The 20,274-nt window shown below is 40.9% G+C and overlaps 1 protein-coding gene and 1 non-coding gene across 2 annotated transcripts; both read left to right on the top strand.

Annotated features, from left to right (window-relative positions):
- The first annotated feature begins 5,545 nt into the window (after nt 1-5,545).
- LOC115823312 (hormonally up-regulated neu tumor-associated kinase homolog) lies at nt 5,546-16,939 on the top strand. The gene is made up of 10 exons (XM_030787359.1): nt 5,546-5,761; nt 7,562-7,854; nt 9,528-9,583; nt 10,783-10,921; nt 11,551-11,678; nt 12,787-12,922; nt 13,501-13,678; nt 13,763-13,846; nt 15,586-15,814; nt 16,161-16,939. The coding sequence occupies exons 1-10, from the start codon at nt 5,546-5,548 to the stop codon at nt 16,937-16,939; spliced, it is 2,238 nt and encodes a 745-aa protein (XP_030643219.1).
- Nucleotides 15,008-15,080, top strand: trnaf-gaa (transfer RNA phenylalanine (anticodon GAA)). The gene has a single exon. It is a non-coding gene; the product is annotated as a tRNA-Phe (tRNA).
- Nucleotides 16,940-20,274: the final 3,335 nt, after the last annotated feature.

Genomic DNA, 20,274 nt, shown 5'->3' with positions numbered 1-20,274 from the left:
AATAATTTTAGTGTATGTGAATCCCACTGGAATGGGGCCGATCTGGCTTTCTGAGAGTTATTCTTCAGTCTGGCTCAGTCTGACCTGCTGAATTATGACCGATAAATTCTGAGCAGATTTTTGTAGCCTTTTGTGTGTGTGTCACATCTGGCAGTGTTGTTCAGGAAACAACTGCTTCACCTCACTGCTGTCACCACCAAGCTCCACTTTTCTCTGTGTGTGTGTGTGTGTGCGTGTGTGTGTGTGTGTGTGCGTGTGTGCGTGTGTGTGTGTGTAACAGGTCTGCATTAGTGCCGAAGGAGGAATTTGGTTGTAATTAAGGATTCCGCTCCATCTTTTCTGCTCTAAAGCAGAACAACACACTCTCTCTTTTTTCATTTGGTCTTTCTCAGTCAAACACAGCCACACACTGACAGGAGAGAGTGACAGAAACACGCCATGTCTGTGTCAGTATGGCTGCTTCAGTATGCCCTAGAATAAGAACACGTGTCTCATACGCAGGAAAACAGGGAAATACCCACCAGTTCTGATACAACTAATGAAATGTAGGTTCACAAGTTAGGTGACCAGACTAATTTGATAAATTTCTTCTAAAGAAAAACTATATTAAGAAAAAAAAATTATGGAGATTATACAAAATGTTTGTATTAGACAATGTTAGACATTATTTATATTATTATATTGTTAGACATTGTTAGAAGAATGTTAAATTCTTTCATACTATGAGGGTATATATTCCTTTATTTATTGTTTGTTTGTTTGTTTAAAGAGTCGTCAAACAAACTTATTTTCAATCGATGAACAGAGTCTGGGTTAGAGTTACACATATTAAAATATTACATTTATATTCTGACACCAGAACCTGATCATATGTTGTTGTTTTTTACTATACAGAAATTCCTTTCCATTTTTTTTCCAGTTTGACATTTGTTTGTTTACCTGAAATTTATTCTGGCCACTTCTTTGGAAGTCTAGTTACAGTCACTTCAGTCAAGACAGACAGACAGACAGACAGACAGATAGATAGATAGATAGATAGATAGATAGATAGATAGATAGATAGATAGATATGATCATCCAAACCGTGCCTTTGTGGCAGGCAGCCTCTTATTCTAAAGTATGTATCATCGGAAGAAATCTAACAAATAAAACAAAGGCCACTGATTTGGAATAGGACCGCGATGCAGCTTCAATGATGTTCCACATATGGGGGAACAGAAAGTTACTGAGTGTAGCACATCCTTTTCACCACTAGGGGGAAATGAGATTACACGGTTAGGACCTGTCAGATCTGATATAGAGACCGCAGAAATATTACGGGTGGGGAGGTGGTGATGATGGAGACTGGTAGGACGGTGGGCAACAGGCTACAACTGGGGCAACGTTACAATATATGCTGTACATAACGCTGTTACACTTCAACACTATGGGTCTATGCACTGTACGCAAACAAAAAACAAAACGTTGTCCGGCCGAGACAAAGTACTGTTTAGTTTATACGCCTATGCATGTCCATACGTAGTCTAGCCGCCTTAGACTTGATCAGGTCGCCGCTTTGAGGAAAAAAATTGCCCAAATGAGACTAGTTAACTTGCCAAAAGTTTGGTCTGTCCGTAATTTGCTATAGGTTGCGGCCCACAGTCTAAAATGTATCGTGCTTTCAAACTAGACTGAATATAGTATGCCCCTTTGAATGGCCCTCCCTATAATCTTAGAACAGATCGGCCTGTTTTATAAGATGACAGGTTGGCTACGCAGATGCTTCCTTTGGCAAACCACTCTTAAAAATGAGCACGCAAGCGCACTGAGGCGGAGGGAATCTGTCGAGGTTTTAAAAAGTTATTTGGTGTTAAAATATGTCTTAATGGTTTGCTGGGGATTCGTCTCTTACACTGAGCAGGAAACGGTGGATTTTTGAGAACTATTAATTTGACCGCGTGGTGTTTTGCCAAAGCCTCCAGGCTGGAACGCATTTTTAAGGGAAAACGCAAGCCTGTTACTCTCGCTGTTTGTTTCTCGCTCTTTTGCCCTGCTTTGAACCATGAATATAAAATCCTGCTGAAGTCCTGGCAGCACTGAGGGTAAACATATGCTCTCTCTCTCTCTCTCTCTCTCTCTCTCTCTCTCTCTCTCTCTCTCTCTCTCTCTCTCTCCCTCCAGTGTGCACGTGTTCACAGAATTTTAATCGGATGACGCCCTCTTAATCCGTCATTAGTCTGTTGATGAATGATCCTGAAAAGATTATGAACGTAAATAAAAATGCGCACAAGATCCCCTATCTTGTCATGTGCGCTCCTTTTTACCAAAGTTGGAAACACGTAATTGCTGTACAAAATTAAATATGGTGTCAACTGAGTTTGTTGGGGCAATTAGCACTATTGTCATCTCCAAATTATAAACAATGGTTTACTGTTTTCACAATCTCTCTCTAATTTCGCTGCTCACTAGTTCCCTCTGTGCTTGGCTCGCTGATTCTCTCGCGGACACACATGTGCTGATTGAATAATACTCTTGCAAGTAACCGGCACTGAACAAGCAAGTAGTGTTTATGCATTGCACAAATGGCTTGACCAAACACTAACCATGTCATGAGTTCAGAGGTCACCAAACTTCATAAAATAAAGTAATTCAAGTTCTGATGACAAGCGCCGACAAACCAGTAGGCCTAAGGACACTATGTCCATACCTTTATGCACAGTCAGAGTGATATGGTTGGGTGTTTCTATGGAAACCATGAACGGAAATAAATATGAAGTCCTCAAGAGTAGAGTAAGCCATTATCAAAGTGAATATGAATTCTGTCGATTAACACTAACCTTTTAGAAGAGGTAAATTAAATACACTGGCGAGATGGACATTTTCCCCAAGATACCTTAAAAGTCACACAAACCCGTAGTCAACACCCAACCTGAGAAACTTTAGGTCCTTATGTCCTTTGGACAATCTGAACACTTACAATAGTCTAAATGAAATATGTTCAGTCAGGCCTCCAGTTTGTTTACAACACCATTCATACTCGTGTTAACGGTATCGAATAGGCTAAGGGTAGACTGAGAAGTGAAGCCAGTAAACCGTCTGTTGTAATTCTCATTAATCTCAAGTTTATATGATATATAAAGATACAATACAGTAAGACTGGGGAGAAACAGTATGTCAAATGTGGAGTTAGTATTGTGTGTTTTGTGTGATTTGTCTCTGGATATAAGCATTCATTTAAAGAGAGGAGATAACCTGATAAAATACCCGGCTCTGTGTTTGGATTGGGTCTAATACACTTCTATTGTATTAAAACACTGGACCTGAGTTTTATCCGTGTGTTTGTGCATATATCAGAGAGACGACCTTCAAGTTTGTGTATGAGTGTGTGTATGAGAGCCTCACTTTCCAAACTTCTACTACCTTGTACTTCCTCCAGAAGATGAACGGAGTGAGTGAGTAGCAAGCAAGTAAGGATAACGGATCCCTTCCTCCGATCTAGGGACCATTCATTTGTCAGTGAAACAGACTCCATTCGCAAACAATAGCCTACTCTTGAAGCCAACGCAGATGCTTCCGACATACTCCCTTTTGATACTGTTCAAATAAACAAAAAGTCAACATTCAGCACAAGGTATCCACCACGGTCACTCAAACTAAGCCCCTCCAATGTCCACATAAGTCCATGTTACTCACATGATTTGACCACACCCACAGCGCTTGTATTATGGGCATTTATAGGTAATGTGGAAAAACATGGTCACTGACCGAAGTTACAAAATGAAGCAGATTCAGAAGCTTTCATAATTATGCAGCACAAAATAGCAAAACCAATTCTATCTTTGTCCTCACCGGGATACGGATGAATACGGATTTGTTGACAGTGTTTTTACGGTGTAAAGACAGTCTTTTTCTGTATTTCTAAAAACTAGTACGCTTTTACAGGCTCTGTAGTTTTGGTGTTAACTCTTACAAGATCTGAAATTGGTAGCGCTCATTTGAGAGGCACAAATGCTGTGTGCGTTTCTCGTTATGCGGGCACATTCGTTTCTCAGCCTGTAGCCTATCTGTGGCTGAGAAGGGGGGCAGCGGCAAGAAAAAGGAGGAATGGAGTGAAAGAAGATTTTTTAATTCTTCGACGTACATGTTCTGTAAATGATTAACATTTTTTAATTTTATTCGGATATGCACCAGCTCGAAAAATTGGTTGCGCCTTTTCACCTGCCTGTACATGCACTTTTTTTCTCTATGAAGCTCGAAAAGTTGATTGTACCTTTTCACCTGTCTGTACAATACACTGTTTTTTCTCCGTGAAGCGGAGATGTGCCCTCCAGTGTCTGACCTAAGATCACATTTTTGGCGAGCATTTTCCCTTGTTTTAAACCTTATGTAGAAGAGTTATTCATATATGATAAATCCTACAAGGCAATTTGACGGGAGAAGCTAATGGCGTAGACTACAAAGTGCTCGTGTATATTACGTTGTGTTCGCGTGTGTGTGTGTGTTTGTGTGAAAGAGAGAAGGGGAGGGGGTTGATTATGAGTTTGAGAAATTAAATCAGAACCATATCAAAATGTACTCTCACCCAGTCTGACGCATGTCTTTGACCTATGCCGAGTCACAACGCAACAGCTAATATCCTGTCCCAAATAAAAATCCTAACATTGTTAGGATCCGTGGCCATCACATTTGCATCCAGTTACATCGTTTGCATGATTTGTGCTTATCTTGTAGGCTATCGGTTCCGATGTTTAAAAAAAATCTTCCTCTCCCCGTGTTCATCTCCGTTGATCATTGATAACGCAGGTTTACTTCGTAGAGTTGGGTATTATCTCCTTCCATGATTAACACTGAATTATCTCGCACTGAAATTTATATATGTATATATGTAAGGATGCATAGTTTAACCCTTCCGCGAATGCCACTTATTAAGAACTTCAATGAAATCACACTTTTTTTCCCCTGCCGCACGACGACTGTATTCACTCTTATTACCTCCACCACGCTCATAGGGGACTGTACAGACGCTTGTCACTGAGGACGTAGTATGAGTGTTTGTGTGTGTGTGTGTGTGTGTGTGTGTGTTTGGGGGTGATTATGGTGTAGGATGTCTGCTCTCTGCACGACACTCACCGCACCAACTTGAGACCAGATACGGTTAATTATCCACTACACACACACACATACACACACCAACAGGGGAGACAGAGAATCATTCCCAAGAGAGAACACACAACAAGAGGAGTCCAGACAGATGAAGAGAGAGAGTAAAAGAAAGAGAGAGAGAACGAAACTACTGGGATTGATTGACCAAACAACTACAATGACACGGATTCTTGAAGAATAAGACATTTTTAAATTAAACTTAAGAACTAAGAAATGAGTCAACAGACCGTTTAATTTAAGGGAGCCGTATATTTTAAATACGACAGAGGGAGACAGCTCACTTCTCCACACATTCATCTCTCCATCACACATGCCAATCTCTTTACTCCTCCTTTTTACTCATTCTCTTCATTCTCAGTGTGCCATCCCTTGCGACGTGTAGAAGGCAGTAAACTTTGGCACAATGCCTGCTGCAGTGAAGTCTTCTCTGGAGGGAGCAATGTCGGATTCAGGCGACTTGGAGAGAGGAGGGCCACTGTGCCTGGGCAAAGTGCCCCGGGAGCTTGTGAAGAACTTCCCCCACACCAAGCGTGTGGGCAGGTACCTGGTGGGAAAGATGATAAACAAGGGTTCCTTTGCCAAAGTGATGGAAGGTCTTCATATCACCACCGGAGAGAAGGTAAAACATATACACACACACACACACACACACACACACACACACACACACACACACACACACAGAGAACCTGTCAATCAAACCATCCATAGCACACACAAGTTGCGTCAATCATCTCTAGCTTGGCTGAGTTTCATCCATATTTGATGGGCGTTCAGTCTCTCAGTTTACAGTTAGACAGAGCTCTTGAGTTGGAATTTACTTGATCTTAAATTTGAATACACACACACACAAACTGCATCCAGTAAGATGATGTTTAATAAAATGTTTTACTTATAGGTAAATACACACACACACACACACACACAGATTTATATATGTATATGCTTTTGTGTGTGTGTGTGTGTGTGTGTGTGTGTGGGTGTGATGAAAAGTCATTCTTTTGAGATTTTTACATTAGCTGGCCGTGCTAAGGTTTTAGTAGCAGATAGCAGACATTAAGCTAAGTTTGCTGAGGTTTTCAACAAATATATATTTCTAGGGTTCAGGGTAGTTTAGTTCTTATTTCAATGTTTGAGTGATTTGTTGTCTTTTTGGGGAGTTTTCTGTTTTTTGTGAGATGAGTTTCAAGTTTTGGTTTCCTGTTGTTAGGCCTGCAGGGGGTCAAATGTTTTCAGTGTGACGGAGAACTCCGATATTTTACTTATATATTGGCTTAGTTACTGCTGGGTTGTGAGGTTCAAACCCCAAACATGACAGCTCTCTTGCACTGTGCCCCTAAACAATTCCCAGTCTTCTTCCAGAGTGTGTGACCCTTAATGTAGAGACTAATAATTGGAAGTAGCTCTGGACAATAGTGTCAGTTAGATAAAGAAAAAATGGCAGTTGCAGTTTGAAAGGAGTTTAAAAAGTGAGACAGAAAGGGAAACGGTGAAGTGGTTTGAATACGTCATAAAATTTCTGTAGGCACTTTTGTGATTGTTTTAGAAATGATGGGCTTTAACAACACAGAATCTGAGGAAACCGTGGATGACTAGTCTGAGAATGAATGTAAAAGTGTCATTCAGTAACAGTTTTGGTTCTATTGTGTGAACCTCACCTTTCTCTTCATGATAGTGACCAGTTCTTCACGGGTCACTGCTGTGTGTGACTGCTCTTTCAGAGAATGTGTGTGATCCGGACCATTCCATCTCTCAATGAGAGGCTCTTACACGGGTCACTGAGTTCTCGCTGACTGCCCTGTTTACCTGATAAGGTTGCCATGGTGATAGCTAAATGCACACTTCACAAATGCCCATTCCTCAGAAGAGAGAATTAGGGTCACTCTTTGATGGGTCAGATAGGATGTCATTAAAAAAACAAAAAATAAAATACAAAGCTCTATTTTCTGTGCTGTATATGAACCTTTTAATAGTGAAATCTCTCTCTCTCTCTCTGTCTCTCTCTCGCGCTCTCTCTCTCTCCCTTTCTCTCTCTCTCTCTCTGTCTCTCTCTGGCTCTCTCTCTCATTAATATCCTTCTGCTAAAAATGAAAAGCTGTTAATGTATTGGTTTCAGGTTAAATTCAGATTCATTAAGGTAACTGTTGATTATTACCTTTTAAGTCTCTGTGACTTTATAAATGAGTTCTGTGCTAGTAGCTAAAGTCTAGGTTGTGTATGCAGTATGTGCCCTGCATTGTACAAGCACGCACACACACATACACACACACACACACACCTATAAGACAATATACCTATATAATCATATGTACTTCAAAAAGAACTCATATGTGTATGCTTTATATAGGAACTTATGTTGGTTCTGCAATGTTTGATTATCTCTTGATTATTCTATAATGTGTGACTATCTTTTCCTCAGGTGGCCATAAAGGTGATTGATAAGAAGAAGGCTCGTCGGGACTCATATGTACTGAAGAACATGAAGCGAGAGCCCCGTATCCACCAGGTCATCCGCCACCCCAATGTGGTGCTCCTGCTGGAGACCCTGGAGACAGAGAACTCTTATTACATGGTGATGGAGTTGTGCTCTGGAGGAGACCTGATGGAGAGAATCTCCCAGCGCAAACGGCTGGATGAGAGAGAGGTACGCCGTTACACCCGCCAGATCATGTCTGCTGTGGAACATCTACATCGCCATGGCGTTGTACACAGGTAATAACACACACACACTCACACTCACACGCACACAGATCACTACACATAGGTGATGACACATACACACATACACAGAGAGAGAGAGGGAGAGAGAGTGAGAGAGAGAGAGAGAGAGAGAGAGAGAAAGGGAGGTGAGTGGGTGCTAAGCTGTTTAACTGATTCCATGATGAGAAGTCCAAGAGCTGAGACCTGGTTGCTAGGTCTGCTTTATGTGAGGGAGCGCGAGAGTGAGAGAGATAGAGAGAGGGAGACAGAAAGAGAGGGAGAGAGGGGGGGGAGAAAGAGAGAGAGAGAGAGAGAGAGAGAGAGAGAGAGAGAGAGAGAGAGAGGGAGATTTGGATGTAGAAGCTGGATCCAGAGGGCACCAGGGTGGGAAGCCCATTACCTCCATGATGACCTCATCACTCAGCAGCTCAACGGTTAACACATCATTCTCAGACTTCCGCACTAATGGAGTCCCACAACCAAGCTTCATAATCTAACACACACACATACACACACTAATGAGACTGGCAGAAAGCATAAGTACAGTCAGGGGGATTTGTGGATCAAAGCAGTCATCACACACTCTCTTTCTTTCTCTCTTACACACACTATAGGCTGGAAAGCCATAGAGAGTTCAGTAAGAGGTAAGAAAGAACTCAGTAGGAGAGAGTAAGGGGTTCGGTTTTCCCACAGGGCTTGGTTAACATACATATATGCTCACCATGGTAACCATATGACAAACAAGTCACTGTGGTCTCAGTGAGGCCACTGTGGTGTGATATTTGTTCTAACCCTAATCGATCAGTCACAGACAGACAGACAGACAGACAGACGCACATACACACGCACGCACGCACACACTCACGCACGCGCGCCAAGTAAGATCACAGTCTGTTTGATTGCTTGGCTCCATCTCTCTTGCTTTCTTAGCATGTCTGTTAGGATATTTTAATATTTTGAGACAGTTTTTCTTCGTATGAAGCGTGTCTGTGGGGCTGAGCTGGGCCAGGCCGGGCCAGCAGGGGTGTTTGGGCTGTTATGCCTGAGTGGTGAGGTGGCCCACAACGTCTGTTAAACTGGAAACAAATTAAAACCACAGAAGAACACAGGAGATTTTTTATGATCCTTTTATTACATATGAATTTTGGATGTGAGGAATTTATAAAAGAGAGAAAGCTGTGTGGTCTTAATGTGAAGTTAAGCTGTTATGACAGAAAAAGAGAGACGGAGAGAGAGGGTGTTTCACTACGTGCAAAGACATTTTAAATGAAAAAGGGAAAAAAAAAAAAAAAAATTAAACCGCACCTCTCCTAAAACAAAACCCACATGTCACATCTTTCATAGGGTACATTCATATTTCGATATATGCATTTCTGTATGTCCCAACACACTTACATACACAAGGCAAAGACACCGCTCAAAACTGGTTAAATATGTCATCAGTAAATGATGGTATATAATCTGTAAATAGTCTATGTCATGGTATATAATTTGTAAACGGTATGTGTTATGGTATATAATTTGTAAACGGTCTATATTCTGGTATATAATCTGTAAACGGTATCTGTTACGGTATATAATCTGTAAATGGTATATGTTATAGTGCATCATCTGTTATTAATATTTATTTTGCCCATTTTCCTTACTGTCTGCTGTTTGTTGTTGTCTTATGTTTTTAAACCTAGAGATCTAAAGATTGAAAACTTCCTCCTTGATGAGCATAATAACATTAAAATAGTGGGTGAGTGCTCTGTGTTTACCTTCCTTTTATGTTTCCTGTGTAAATGAAACCTCAGGGGGCAATGTTTGAGTTATTCACTGCTAACACCATAATCTCTCTGTTGACTTGACCTCTTGACTTCTGATAGAACTAAAGTGCAATTGTAGAGTGTGTGTGTGTGTGTGTGTGTGTGCGTGTGACAAAGAAATAGGCTTTTCTCAACCTTGTAATATGTGATGAGACTTAGGGGGAAAATATATTCTGATATTTGACAATGTGTGTATATACAGTACCATTAAGTAAACTAGACATGCTGGTTCCTTTATGGTGTCTCTCACACATTATGTTCCCCCTACACAAATATAAACTCAGACAGAGGAAACTGGAGAGAGGCCATGCATTGAATATGGAAATAAAAAGTTAGACATTAGTTACTGAAACTCTATCGCTATGGCAATATTTGTGAGCAAACACTGAGGCAGACCAAAAGCTGAAGTCTCAGATGAGGACCAGGAGGAGTCTTTGTCCAGTTATACCATACTGTTAAGTTGCATACCGTGTGTGTGTGTGTGTTTTCACGTGTCAAACACAAGGCATGAAACGTAGATATCAGTAATACTTCTAAACATATCTTACCCACCTTTCAGTTATACTTAATTAGTCTTTTATTTCATTATGAAGCAGAGGTATCCAGACCTCAGTGGCACAGGGTCTTACAGAGCCTTTGTAACACGTGGATGTAAAGATATAGGAAAGGAGCAATAAATGTTTATGGTTACATAGTCAGGTCTAAGTGAGATCTTGAGATACATTATAATAAGTGTACAGATTAATGAATAATTCATTATGAAAAGTGTATTAAGATACTGTCCCTCTGACTGTATTCTATACCACTGATAGTGGAGACAGTCATTTGTGGACACTATGTTGCTCAGTGATGTGCAGTATGTTTGGGTGTGCGTGTGTGTGCGTGTGTGTGTGTGTGTGTGTGTGTGTGTGTGTGTGTGTGTGTGTGTGTGTGTGCGTGTGTGTGCGTGTGTGTGTGTGTGTGTGTGTGTGTGTGTGTGTGTGTGTGCGCGTGTGTGTGCGTGTGTGTGTGCGTGTGTGTGTGTGTGTGTGTGTGTGTGTGTGTGCGCGTGTGTGTGCGTATGTGTGTGTGTGTGTGTGTGTGTGTGTGTGTGTGTGTGTGTGTGTGTGTGTGTGTGTGTGTATGCGTTTAGATTTCGGCCTCAGTAACACTCTGAAGTCAGACTCGGTGTCTGCGGAGCTGTTGAACACACAGTGTGGAAGCCCCGCCTACGCTGCTCCTGAGCTTCTCGCACGCAAGAAGTACGGCCCCAAAGTGGATGTGTGGTCTGTGTGAGTACAAACCCTGTGTGTGTGGGGTGTGTGTGTGTGTGTGTGGGGGGGTGTATTTGTTCATTAACGGTGTTTGATAGCTTAGCTATCAGGAAGGACAGATTTGGTTTGGACTTTCTGTCCTCAGTACCATCAGTGAAGGCAAACATGTGATCTGAAACAGGCCCTATACATTTAGAATCTGTGATTTGCTCCATTTATTGTGTCCCTTTCTAATGATGAGAACAGGTCTCAGGGAGAGGTGTGTGGAGATATCTGGCCTATTTTTGTTTAGGTAATTTAATGTTTCATAGATACGCAAGTTTGTCTGCTATGATGGGTTTGTCGTTTCTACTGGGTTATGAGTACGCTTGTGATAACAAAAGTGTGTTTCATATGTTGTTGTTGGGTTAACATGAGCTTCATTATGATTAGCTTTGCGCTCTTTGTGACATTGCTGTGCCATTTGTGTGTGTGTGTGTGTGTGTGTGTGTGCAAGGTGCCAAGTTGACTGGTGCTGTTTAATCAAATGTATGAAGCTGTAACATTGGCTGTTTTGGTACATTTGCTTTATAGATGTTAGGCACAGTAACCTATTGTTTAAAATTGTGTGTGTGTGTGTGTGTGTGTGTGCGTGTGTGTGTGCTTAGAGGTGTGAGTGTGTTTGCGATGCTGACAGGCACCCTCCCCTTCACAGTGGAGCCTTACAACATAAAACAACTGCATCAGAAAATGGTGAATAGAGACATCAGTGACATCCCATCTGACCTTAGCAAAGGTACTGCCCACACACACACACACACACACCACAAAAGTGTAAAATGCTTAAAATAATATGCGTAATTATCATATATTGCATGCGTTTCTCCTGGTGTATCTGGGAAGTAATTCTTTGCGGAGGCATGAATACACACAAGCACATTTCACTTAAATCCATGCACCCCTTGGCAATCAGTCAAAACCCAAAAAGCTAGGCTTCTGCCCAGCCATCTGTGTTTAGCAGCGCGCTACAGAAGGTTTCACTCTGAGAGGCTGCTAATTAGCGCTGGGTGTATTTCCACTACATCACTAAGTAAATGGGTAAACAGGGTCTTCACTCTCTTCAGACACAAACAAACACAAAGCAGTGGCATCAATCACCACTCTGCCAACCTGACACTGCCTGGTGCCCCAGCTCTGGCACTGATAGCCCTTCTATCTGTAGTGAGGAGGAGAGGGCCACGGGAGTGCTCATCCGATCCTGGGCTTACGTAATGGCCCTGTGAAAGGCTCTTAGCCCAGACCGTTTGCATTTGACTCCGATTGCGTATCATCTGGATGGCATAGGAGAGAGAGAGTTTGGTTGTGTAGCTCGTGGAGTTAACTGACTTTTAAGGCTGGTCTTAATGAATACTAAATGACCTGAGAAAGTGGCATAGCAGGGTTGCTATCAAAGTGGCAAGGTTAACCAGTCCTGTTCCTGGAGGAACTTTTCAAATTTTAGCTTTTTATTTATTTATTTTTATTTTGTTGTATGTTGTGTCAGCTTAGAAAAAATAGAGTGTGGTCTCATGTCTTCTTATTTCCAATTATGTGTGTGTGGGTGGAATGGTTAGGGTGAATGTGGAAGGGTTAACCCTGAGTAATTTATTAGTCTCCCTTCAATGAGTTTACACTCCTGTTCTCCTCTTGTTCTTACAGGACCAAGATTTGTGAAATAACCTGCCTGTCAGACAAGACAAAAATATTATTTTTCCTGAATTAAGCAAACATAATGCCAATCAGTGAGATGGTCAAAAAATAATTTTGATCTCACTAGTGCTCATAAACCTAATAAACAAAAGCAAGTCGCCGTTAATTTTCACTTTCATGTTCTGGTATTTGACCTACTCAATCTCTGTCTTTAGGTGCTGTTCAGTTTGTGCTATCTCTGTTGGAGCCAGACCCTGCCAAGAGACCCTGTATCAAAACTGCTATGGAAGACAAATGGCTAAATGAGGGCTATGCCAAGAGGCCCCTGAGGAGTATCTCCTATGAAAACAGGTACTCTTATAATATTTGCCATCCCTCTCATATAGAGGGCCAAGTCAATGAAATGGATGTTTATAGGACGTCAGAGCTGTAAAATGTGACTTCACACAGCTGTGGTGGGTGCATAAAACTAATGTCCCGCCTTGAGCTTGGCAATTCACGAGTAGTGAAAATGCCTCTAGATCTTGCAGAAAGCTCAAGAGGATTTCTAATGCAATATCAGTTGTAGATCTTTACCATGCAATGTTGTCAGTTTTTCCTGCAAACATGTAAAAAAAATAGATTTGTCTTTAATCGCCTTCTAAAATATTCCATTGACATTTTCACAAATCCTTTCAGACAGAGCTTTGAAGTCTGTTAACTGAATGAAACTCTGGATAAACAGTGAGAATAATGCCCCCCCACCCCACCCCATCCATAAACTCGAGCATTTTTAAATGGTTAAAATGTTTCTCTATTAATTTCAATGCAGGGAAAGATAGAGATAAAAAATGGTATAGGAGAGATGATGAGAATGACAAGAGATGAGAATGATATGAAATGAATCAAGCTGTCTCTGTATTTCTGCATGATGTGTTTCTTTGTGGCAGGCTTAGACCAGAGGAACTAAACTCCTCCGTGTTACACTACATGACGGAGTCTCTAGGTCACAGCCTCTCTGACATCATTCACAACGTTGTCAACAACAGTCCCTCCACCATCCTGGCAGCCTACCACTTACTGCTGAAAAAACTCACCAGGCAACAGAGAGGAGCTAAGGCCTTCAAGGTCACTCCGAAACATTCACATTATCCACCACATACACTTAAGCAAAGACACACAGTCCTTAAGGTGTATGTTTTTCTGCCACAGAGAGCAGAGAACAGCGAGTGGAACCTGTCTAATAAAAGCATATGGAGAGAAAAGAGCAACCCCGAGGCCAAAAGCAATCAACAGGTGACGACGCAAGAGAGCTAGGACTAGCCTCCTACTGTAAATCAGAGACAAACACACAATGCCAGTATAATAAACAGGTTTTGGATACCAGAATAACCATCAGACAGTAGGTCACTGTTTGCCAGGTCCATCCTTGGGGACTCACTAGACACCACATTCCAGTTTAGTTCTCAGTCTGTTCCTAAGGCCTCCCCATACCCTGCACATTTTTGCTTTAGGCCCAGCATTAACACACCTGATTCTGTTGATCAGTTATCAACAAGCCTTTGAGTGGCTCAACCATTCATGTGATAATGAAGAGCTAGAATAAAGACATGCAGTGGACTGTGCTTTAGTTAATACCTAACACTGACAGTCCTAGTCACAGAGGCCAAGGGCTTGGTAATCAATAATCTGTTAACCAGATAAATCTAATCAGGAGTTGAGATTTCCTAAGCATTGTGGAAAAACCAGGAAACCTGGATATTAAAGGACTACGCGTCCAGTGGTGGAAAATATCATGGAAAAATTATGATTGGGAAAATCAAAAGGTTCCACCACTATCCTGGCATGGTTATTTTTTCACCAGAGCAATTCAAACTAATATTGCATCTTTAGCCGAATTCGCTGTCATATCTGGGTGCGTTTGCAACGGCGAGCGGGACGCGGCAACATCAAGGTCTGATTGTGACAAATAACATGTGGCGAGTCATAATATGATGCGTGCTCTCAGCTGCTGGATGACGACGTGTGCTGTAAATCAATATTTAGTCTCCGGTTAAAACTGAATAAATACGGTGATTCAGTTGCAGCCTGTACACATTTTTAGAAAACGAAGTGCAAACTTAATTTACCCGGTTGCCATCACAAATTAATAAAAGTGTATTGTTGTGTTGTTGTCCTGGGGGGTGTTTCAGAAAGCGGGTTTAGTGAAAATTCTGAGTTAGTTAACTCAGAGCAAGTAGTAAACCTCGAAATAGAAGAGCCCTATGACTTTGTTTTGCTAGGAGAATGAAGCCAGAGGGCTCTTCTATTAAGAGGTTTACTACTTACTCTGAATTAACCAACAGTTTTCACTAAACCCGCTTTCTGGAATACTCCCCTGCACGGCAGTACAAGGACAATAAAGTTTATAATGTCTTAAATGAAAAAACAAAACTAAAAAAAGCAATTTAAAAGGCAGCCGAAATAGCTCAGTTGGGAGAGCGTTAGACTGAAGATCTAAAGGTCCCTGGTTCGATCCCGGGTTTCGGCATAATCTTCTCCAAAACTTTACTATAGTCTTGTCTTGCACAACAATACAATGACAATAAAATTTCTCATGTGTTATAATAATAATAATAATAAAAGTTTATTTAGAGCCCAATATCACTATTTATAGTCTCAAAGGGCTTTACATGTCTATAACGAAGTCAAATCAGAATTATATTATCCATAAGTTAGACAAAACAGATAAGTCTTTAGTCTGGATTTAAAGGTATGGAGAGAGTTTGCCTCCCTAAATTCTGTTGGTAAACCACTACTACCAAACCATGAGTGTCAATTAAACATTACAGGATGACAGAACAAGAGGAAATTAGGTCTTAATACCCGAAATAAGCACTTATCACATATATACATATCACAAAGTTAAAAAATGAGTATCAAGTCATGCAATTTCATAATATACAGTTGTACAATATACATACAATATACAAAGCAGAACAATACATCACATAGTAGACTAAAATATCACATCTATGACCTCAAAGTCTCCTCAGAATGAAGCAGCCAATGACAGGAGTCCAAGACCACCCAGTAAGACCCAAGCAAGCCAATCAAATGAGAGCATCTCTCAGGGCAGCAGGAAGAGGCCAGAGGAGATAGATGGACAGAGCCACCTGAGTGCAGAGCAGCGGATGGACTCTCCCTCTCCTTTACCAGTAGATGGAATCACTGATGATGATGTCGCCATCACTGTGGAGACAAAGGAAGGACTATTCCCAGAGGGTAAGAGAAATCTTATTGGTTAATAAAGGCATGTACGATTTGATGATTCTCTATCAAAATAGGCTTAATCGTCATGAAACACGTTGACACTAGATGTTCAGTGTGTGCATTGTTTTTTTCATAATGTTTTAAACGGTACGAAATTGTGAAATTGTTAAAATGTTATACTGTACAAATCAAAATGTCAATAAAGAAATGTTAAAGGTTTTATATGAGAAATCTGTTCATTTATTCATAGGAGAATTGCTGCTCTCAGGTTTTGATCAGTGTTTCTGATTCAGGTTATAACTGTACTACCTATATTTCTTACACCTGTATTAAAACATGTCATGTTTATGTACCTCAGTCTCAGCGTTTGGTGAGCGGGAGTTGGTCCATATTTCACCCCCAAAGTGTTCCTGCAGGGAAACATCTGGTTCAAACCTCTGTGACTCCAACCCCTGTGACACACTGGTTACACTGGAAAATGCTAAAGATTCAGCCACGGCTAAACCGACATCTAAACCCATGGCCGACCTGCAGGCGACACCTTCCGACAGTTACCTCGGCGAGGACCTGACCTACCCCCATAACGACAGGCTGGAGAAGTTACAGACTTTCTACTCAGACAAAGCTGTGTCTCCCAGAATGCACTTTGAGAACAGGGGGGGACAGCGTTTTAAGGACCTCCTCCTGGCCATTGAGGAGAAAGCCCATCCTGCTCGTCATCTCAGCGCAATGGAGACAAACACACAGACTTCCCCATTACCACGACTGCACCACACCAGCACACTGAAAGATACAACCAGAAAGGTCACATGGGTGGGACTAACAGGTCATGTTGGTACAGGTGCAGGGTGCTACCCTTTCCTGGTACATGGCTCTAAAACCCCAGTTTACCCATCACAGATGCAAGATGCACTGAAGAGTCTGAGACAGACAAAGGAAAGGAGAAATGTAGGAACAGGCAGAGGAGGGGGTAGAGGAGGAATGGTAACCATTGGTAACGCAGCTAAACGGAACTCTGTACAACTTAGAACTTCCATTCAACGGAGGGTCACTGACCTCAACCTGCCAATGCTTCCGACCTCATTCCGGAACAAAACAGACAAAAACACGGAAATCTTCCGCATGGACTTTGGGTAACAGAGGGATATATGGAAAAAGGGAGAAAAGGGAGAAATATAAAGAGAGGGGTTTTTTTAGCTTTCTGAAGGAGAGTTTTGGAACTGCACCTCGGTTTTTGCTTCTAATCCTTCAGAAGTGACTTACTGGTCCACAAAGTAATCCAAAACATCTTTAAAACCTCTCCTTCTCTCTCTCTCTTTCTTTGCTATAATCCCTCCCTCTCAGGCCAATTTCACTGCACTTGAGTTTCGTAATTAGCTCAACAGGGTCTGAAAGATGCCCATTGTGTATTAAGTCTGCATCATATTACACTGTTTATGAATGAATACGACTGAATGACATCAGCAAATCGTTGCCAAAGGATGACTCTTTAGCTGTCACAGCTCTGTTGTTGACTGACACAGCTGTCCAACACTATTACACGACACTAGGTTTTTAAAATAAAAGTTACTGCAGCTGTAATAAAGCAACATTTAAAATTCTGCAGGATAAATGCTTGTGTCTGGACCTCATCAATGGGAAAAAAAAAATGAAGCTTTCTTGGTTTTAGATTGCACCTCTCGTCAAACTTGCAGGGTTCATGGTCAGCCCAGGACACAGTCGCAGACATTAGCTGAGACAACAAAACAGCTAATGGGGGTAGAGGAGGACTGGCACATCTGACAAAACAGTTTGAGAGGAGGCTAGCAAGTTAGCATCTTATGTGCACACGGTTATATTTGAGCTTTAACTCTATTTATGACCGTTCGCTTGATGCATTTTTTAGCATCTTATGTAAGAGTTAAGTATGTAGCATGTGTAGTACAGATTCCATCCCTCCATCTCTGGTTCTCTGCAGCTTCTGAATAATGGACAGGTAAAGAAATCGTTCTTGCTTTTCAGGCTGTAAGAAGAGGCTGAATTATTGAGTGCTTGTTGTGCCATTGGATACTGTGCTGAGTGGCCCAGAGGCTAGGCTGAGAAATGATGGGGAAAGATAGAAGGAAATGAGGTATGTCTGTTCATCTCTTCCAAGTTTATGACCAAGAGTCCAGAATAGTTCTGAGAATTAGAAACCATTCACACCAAGTTGAACCAACCAGTATAATAGACATGTATTTTGATTGCATTACTAGATGGCCATTCCAAAACCTGGGCTAAAAGTGAGCATTTCAAGGGCTAAATAGCAATAATCTTCTCCTATACCAGAAACTACAAAAAAAAGTCTTAAATGGTTTTTATAAGAACCTAGACCAATAGCCACTCCAAAACCAGTAACAGCAAAATTGCAACATTTAACCAAAACTTCAAATGTAGAAATTACAGAGTAAAAACAATGACTAAAGAACCTGAAAATGCCTATTGAACACTTAAGCACTGAAAACTGAAACAACACAATCTCCACAAAGACTTCTCATACAGCTCCCCCAAAACTCGCTATGACTGATCTGCTACCATGCACATAGTTCCTGGAAAAGCAATACCAACTCTGCTGCTTAACTCCTATGAAAACAAACAAATAAACAAACAAACAAAAAATACAAGGGAGGGGGGGCTTTTACAGCCAGTTCCCCCTATTAAGTGATAAGCTATAAAGCAGGCTACATTTGTGTACTCCTGGTAAAGTCATGTTGACCCATGAGCTGGATAAGCATCGGGCTTGTTCAGAAATGTAAATATGAGTTAAAGTTAACTGAATCAAAAGCATCTCTTAAAATAACCCATGCCTTTACTAGATTGAATGTAAATTTCTAGCAGGAAACGATTAAATTTTAGGCTTTCAATAACACTTGAATTTTATGATATTAAGACACCATATTTTTTCTTTTTATTCAGTAATTGTTCAAACCATACAGACATAAATCTATGTCACCTCTCTTTGTGTTGGCCAAGTTATAGATATTTACGCCATTAAGCTTTCTGTGTTGGGTCAAGGTTTGATTTTGAATCTTTCCACTTTCACAATATTTCAGAAAAGAGAAAACACATGATGAGGCCTAAATATACTTGCCTTTAAGATTTATTGAGAAACTTTTTTCTTTCAGTTCTTTGCTCCCACAGTTTCTCATTCTCTCTCACTCACTCTCTCTCTTTCACACACACACACACACACACACACACACACACACACACACACACACAAAGTCATTATAGTCTTGTCTTCATCCCATCCCTTTATTAGTGAACTTGATGGAATACATACTATTTAAAGTGTGTCTGTGTAGCACATCACAGGTTTGGACAAGTTCTCAATGGTAGACTAGCTCTCCTTTGCTCTTTGGAAAGGTTGTATGATAATGAACATGTGGATGTGTTGCACTATACATCAGTATCCAGTAGTGTGCTGAGTGATCCATTGATGTCTGGTAACGGTTTTAACCCCAACCTGTGGCCGCACAGCTTATTTAATGACTTTGGCATACACAGGGGTCCTCCCCTTTAACTACATTCTCTGGCTTTAATTAAACACCAATGGAGACAGCAAAACAGAAGATGGGAAATATGTAACATTTGAGAGCTATAGTCTGGAGATTACAACAGTGGAAAGTTAAAGAAGGCGTCTGACCGCGTGATGAAGGGTCATGAGAATGGGGTGCAGTAATGCTGTGAATTGGGAATGGATTTTTAAGAGAAAAGTGACAGAAAAAAAATGAAACCATGGCCTTGACGAGAGCACAAAAAAAGAAAGAAAGAAAAAAGAAAACAACAACAACCACAAAACCCACTAGGCTTCACAGAAACAGCAGTCTTTAACCAAACTGACTGAGACAAAATGTTTCAATAACATGTGTGTTAGGCTCTGCTGTGTTCGCTAAAATGATGGAAGAATCAGATGAAGCCTTTCAGACTGAAATCACTTTAATAAATATTCAGTACTGTTATAGGTGATAAGACAGGTTTTCTCCTGATATGGCGGGTCCTTATTCCTTCGCTTTTAATTAACCATTTAAAACCAAATATTCACCGTGGGTTCATATGACAAATATGTATGTGTACTAACATTGTAAACCCTTAAAAGACTGTGATAAATCTAAAAAGTCTGAGATGAGAGACTGCCTTAAAAAAAAAAAAAAACTCAGAGTCTTCCGGGGAAAAAAAAACCCTTGTTTTATGTCGACAATTTACTGTGTATTCTACGTGAAGAAATCTGATGTCCATCCATGACTGAATGAACACTAAAATTTCTTGAAACATTTATCAAAATGAAAAGAAATTTAGCAGCAGAATAAGTGCTCACTTTTCTTTTCTTTTACCAGTGTATGATATGCCCACCAAAAATAACTCATCATTACTGAATGAACAGGCAGCCCTTACATAAACACGGCTAAGGTTTCTGTCTGGTGACCGCGTGAGCAAACCACAGAGAATATTCC

The sequence above is a fragment of the Chanos chanos genome, chromosome 10 (genome assembly GCF_902362185.1).
Source record: "Chanos chanos chromosome 10, fChaCha1.1, whole genome shotgun sequence".
Classification (NCBI taxonomy): Eukaryota; Metazoa; Chordata; class Actinopteri; order Gonorynchiformes; family Chanidae; genus Chanos; species Chanos chanos.
Note: the sequence above shows the minus strand (reverse complement) of the source record. Positions and strands in the feature narration are given on the sequence as shown.

Coding starts and splice junctions, on each gene's coding strand:
- LOC115823312 (XM_030787359.1), top strand. CDS start 5,546: ATGCCTGCTGCAGTGAAGTCTTCTCTGGAGGGAGCAATGTCGGATTCA. Junction 12,923..13,500: donor AGTATCTCCTATGAAAACAG/GTACTCTTATAA, acceptor TCTTTGTGGCAG/GCTTAGACCAGAGGAACTAA. Junction 15,815..16,160: donor GGAAGGACTATTCCCAGAGG/GTAAGAGAAATC, acceptor TATGTACCTCAG/TCTCAGCGTTTGGTGAGCGG.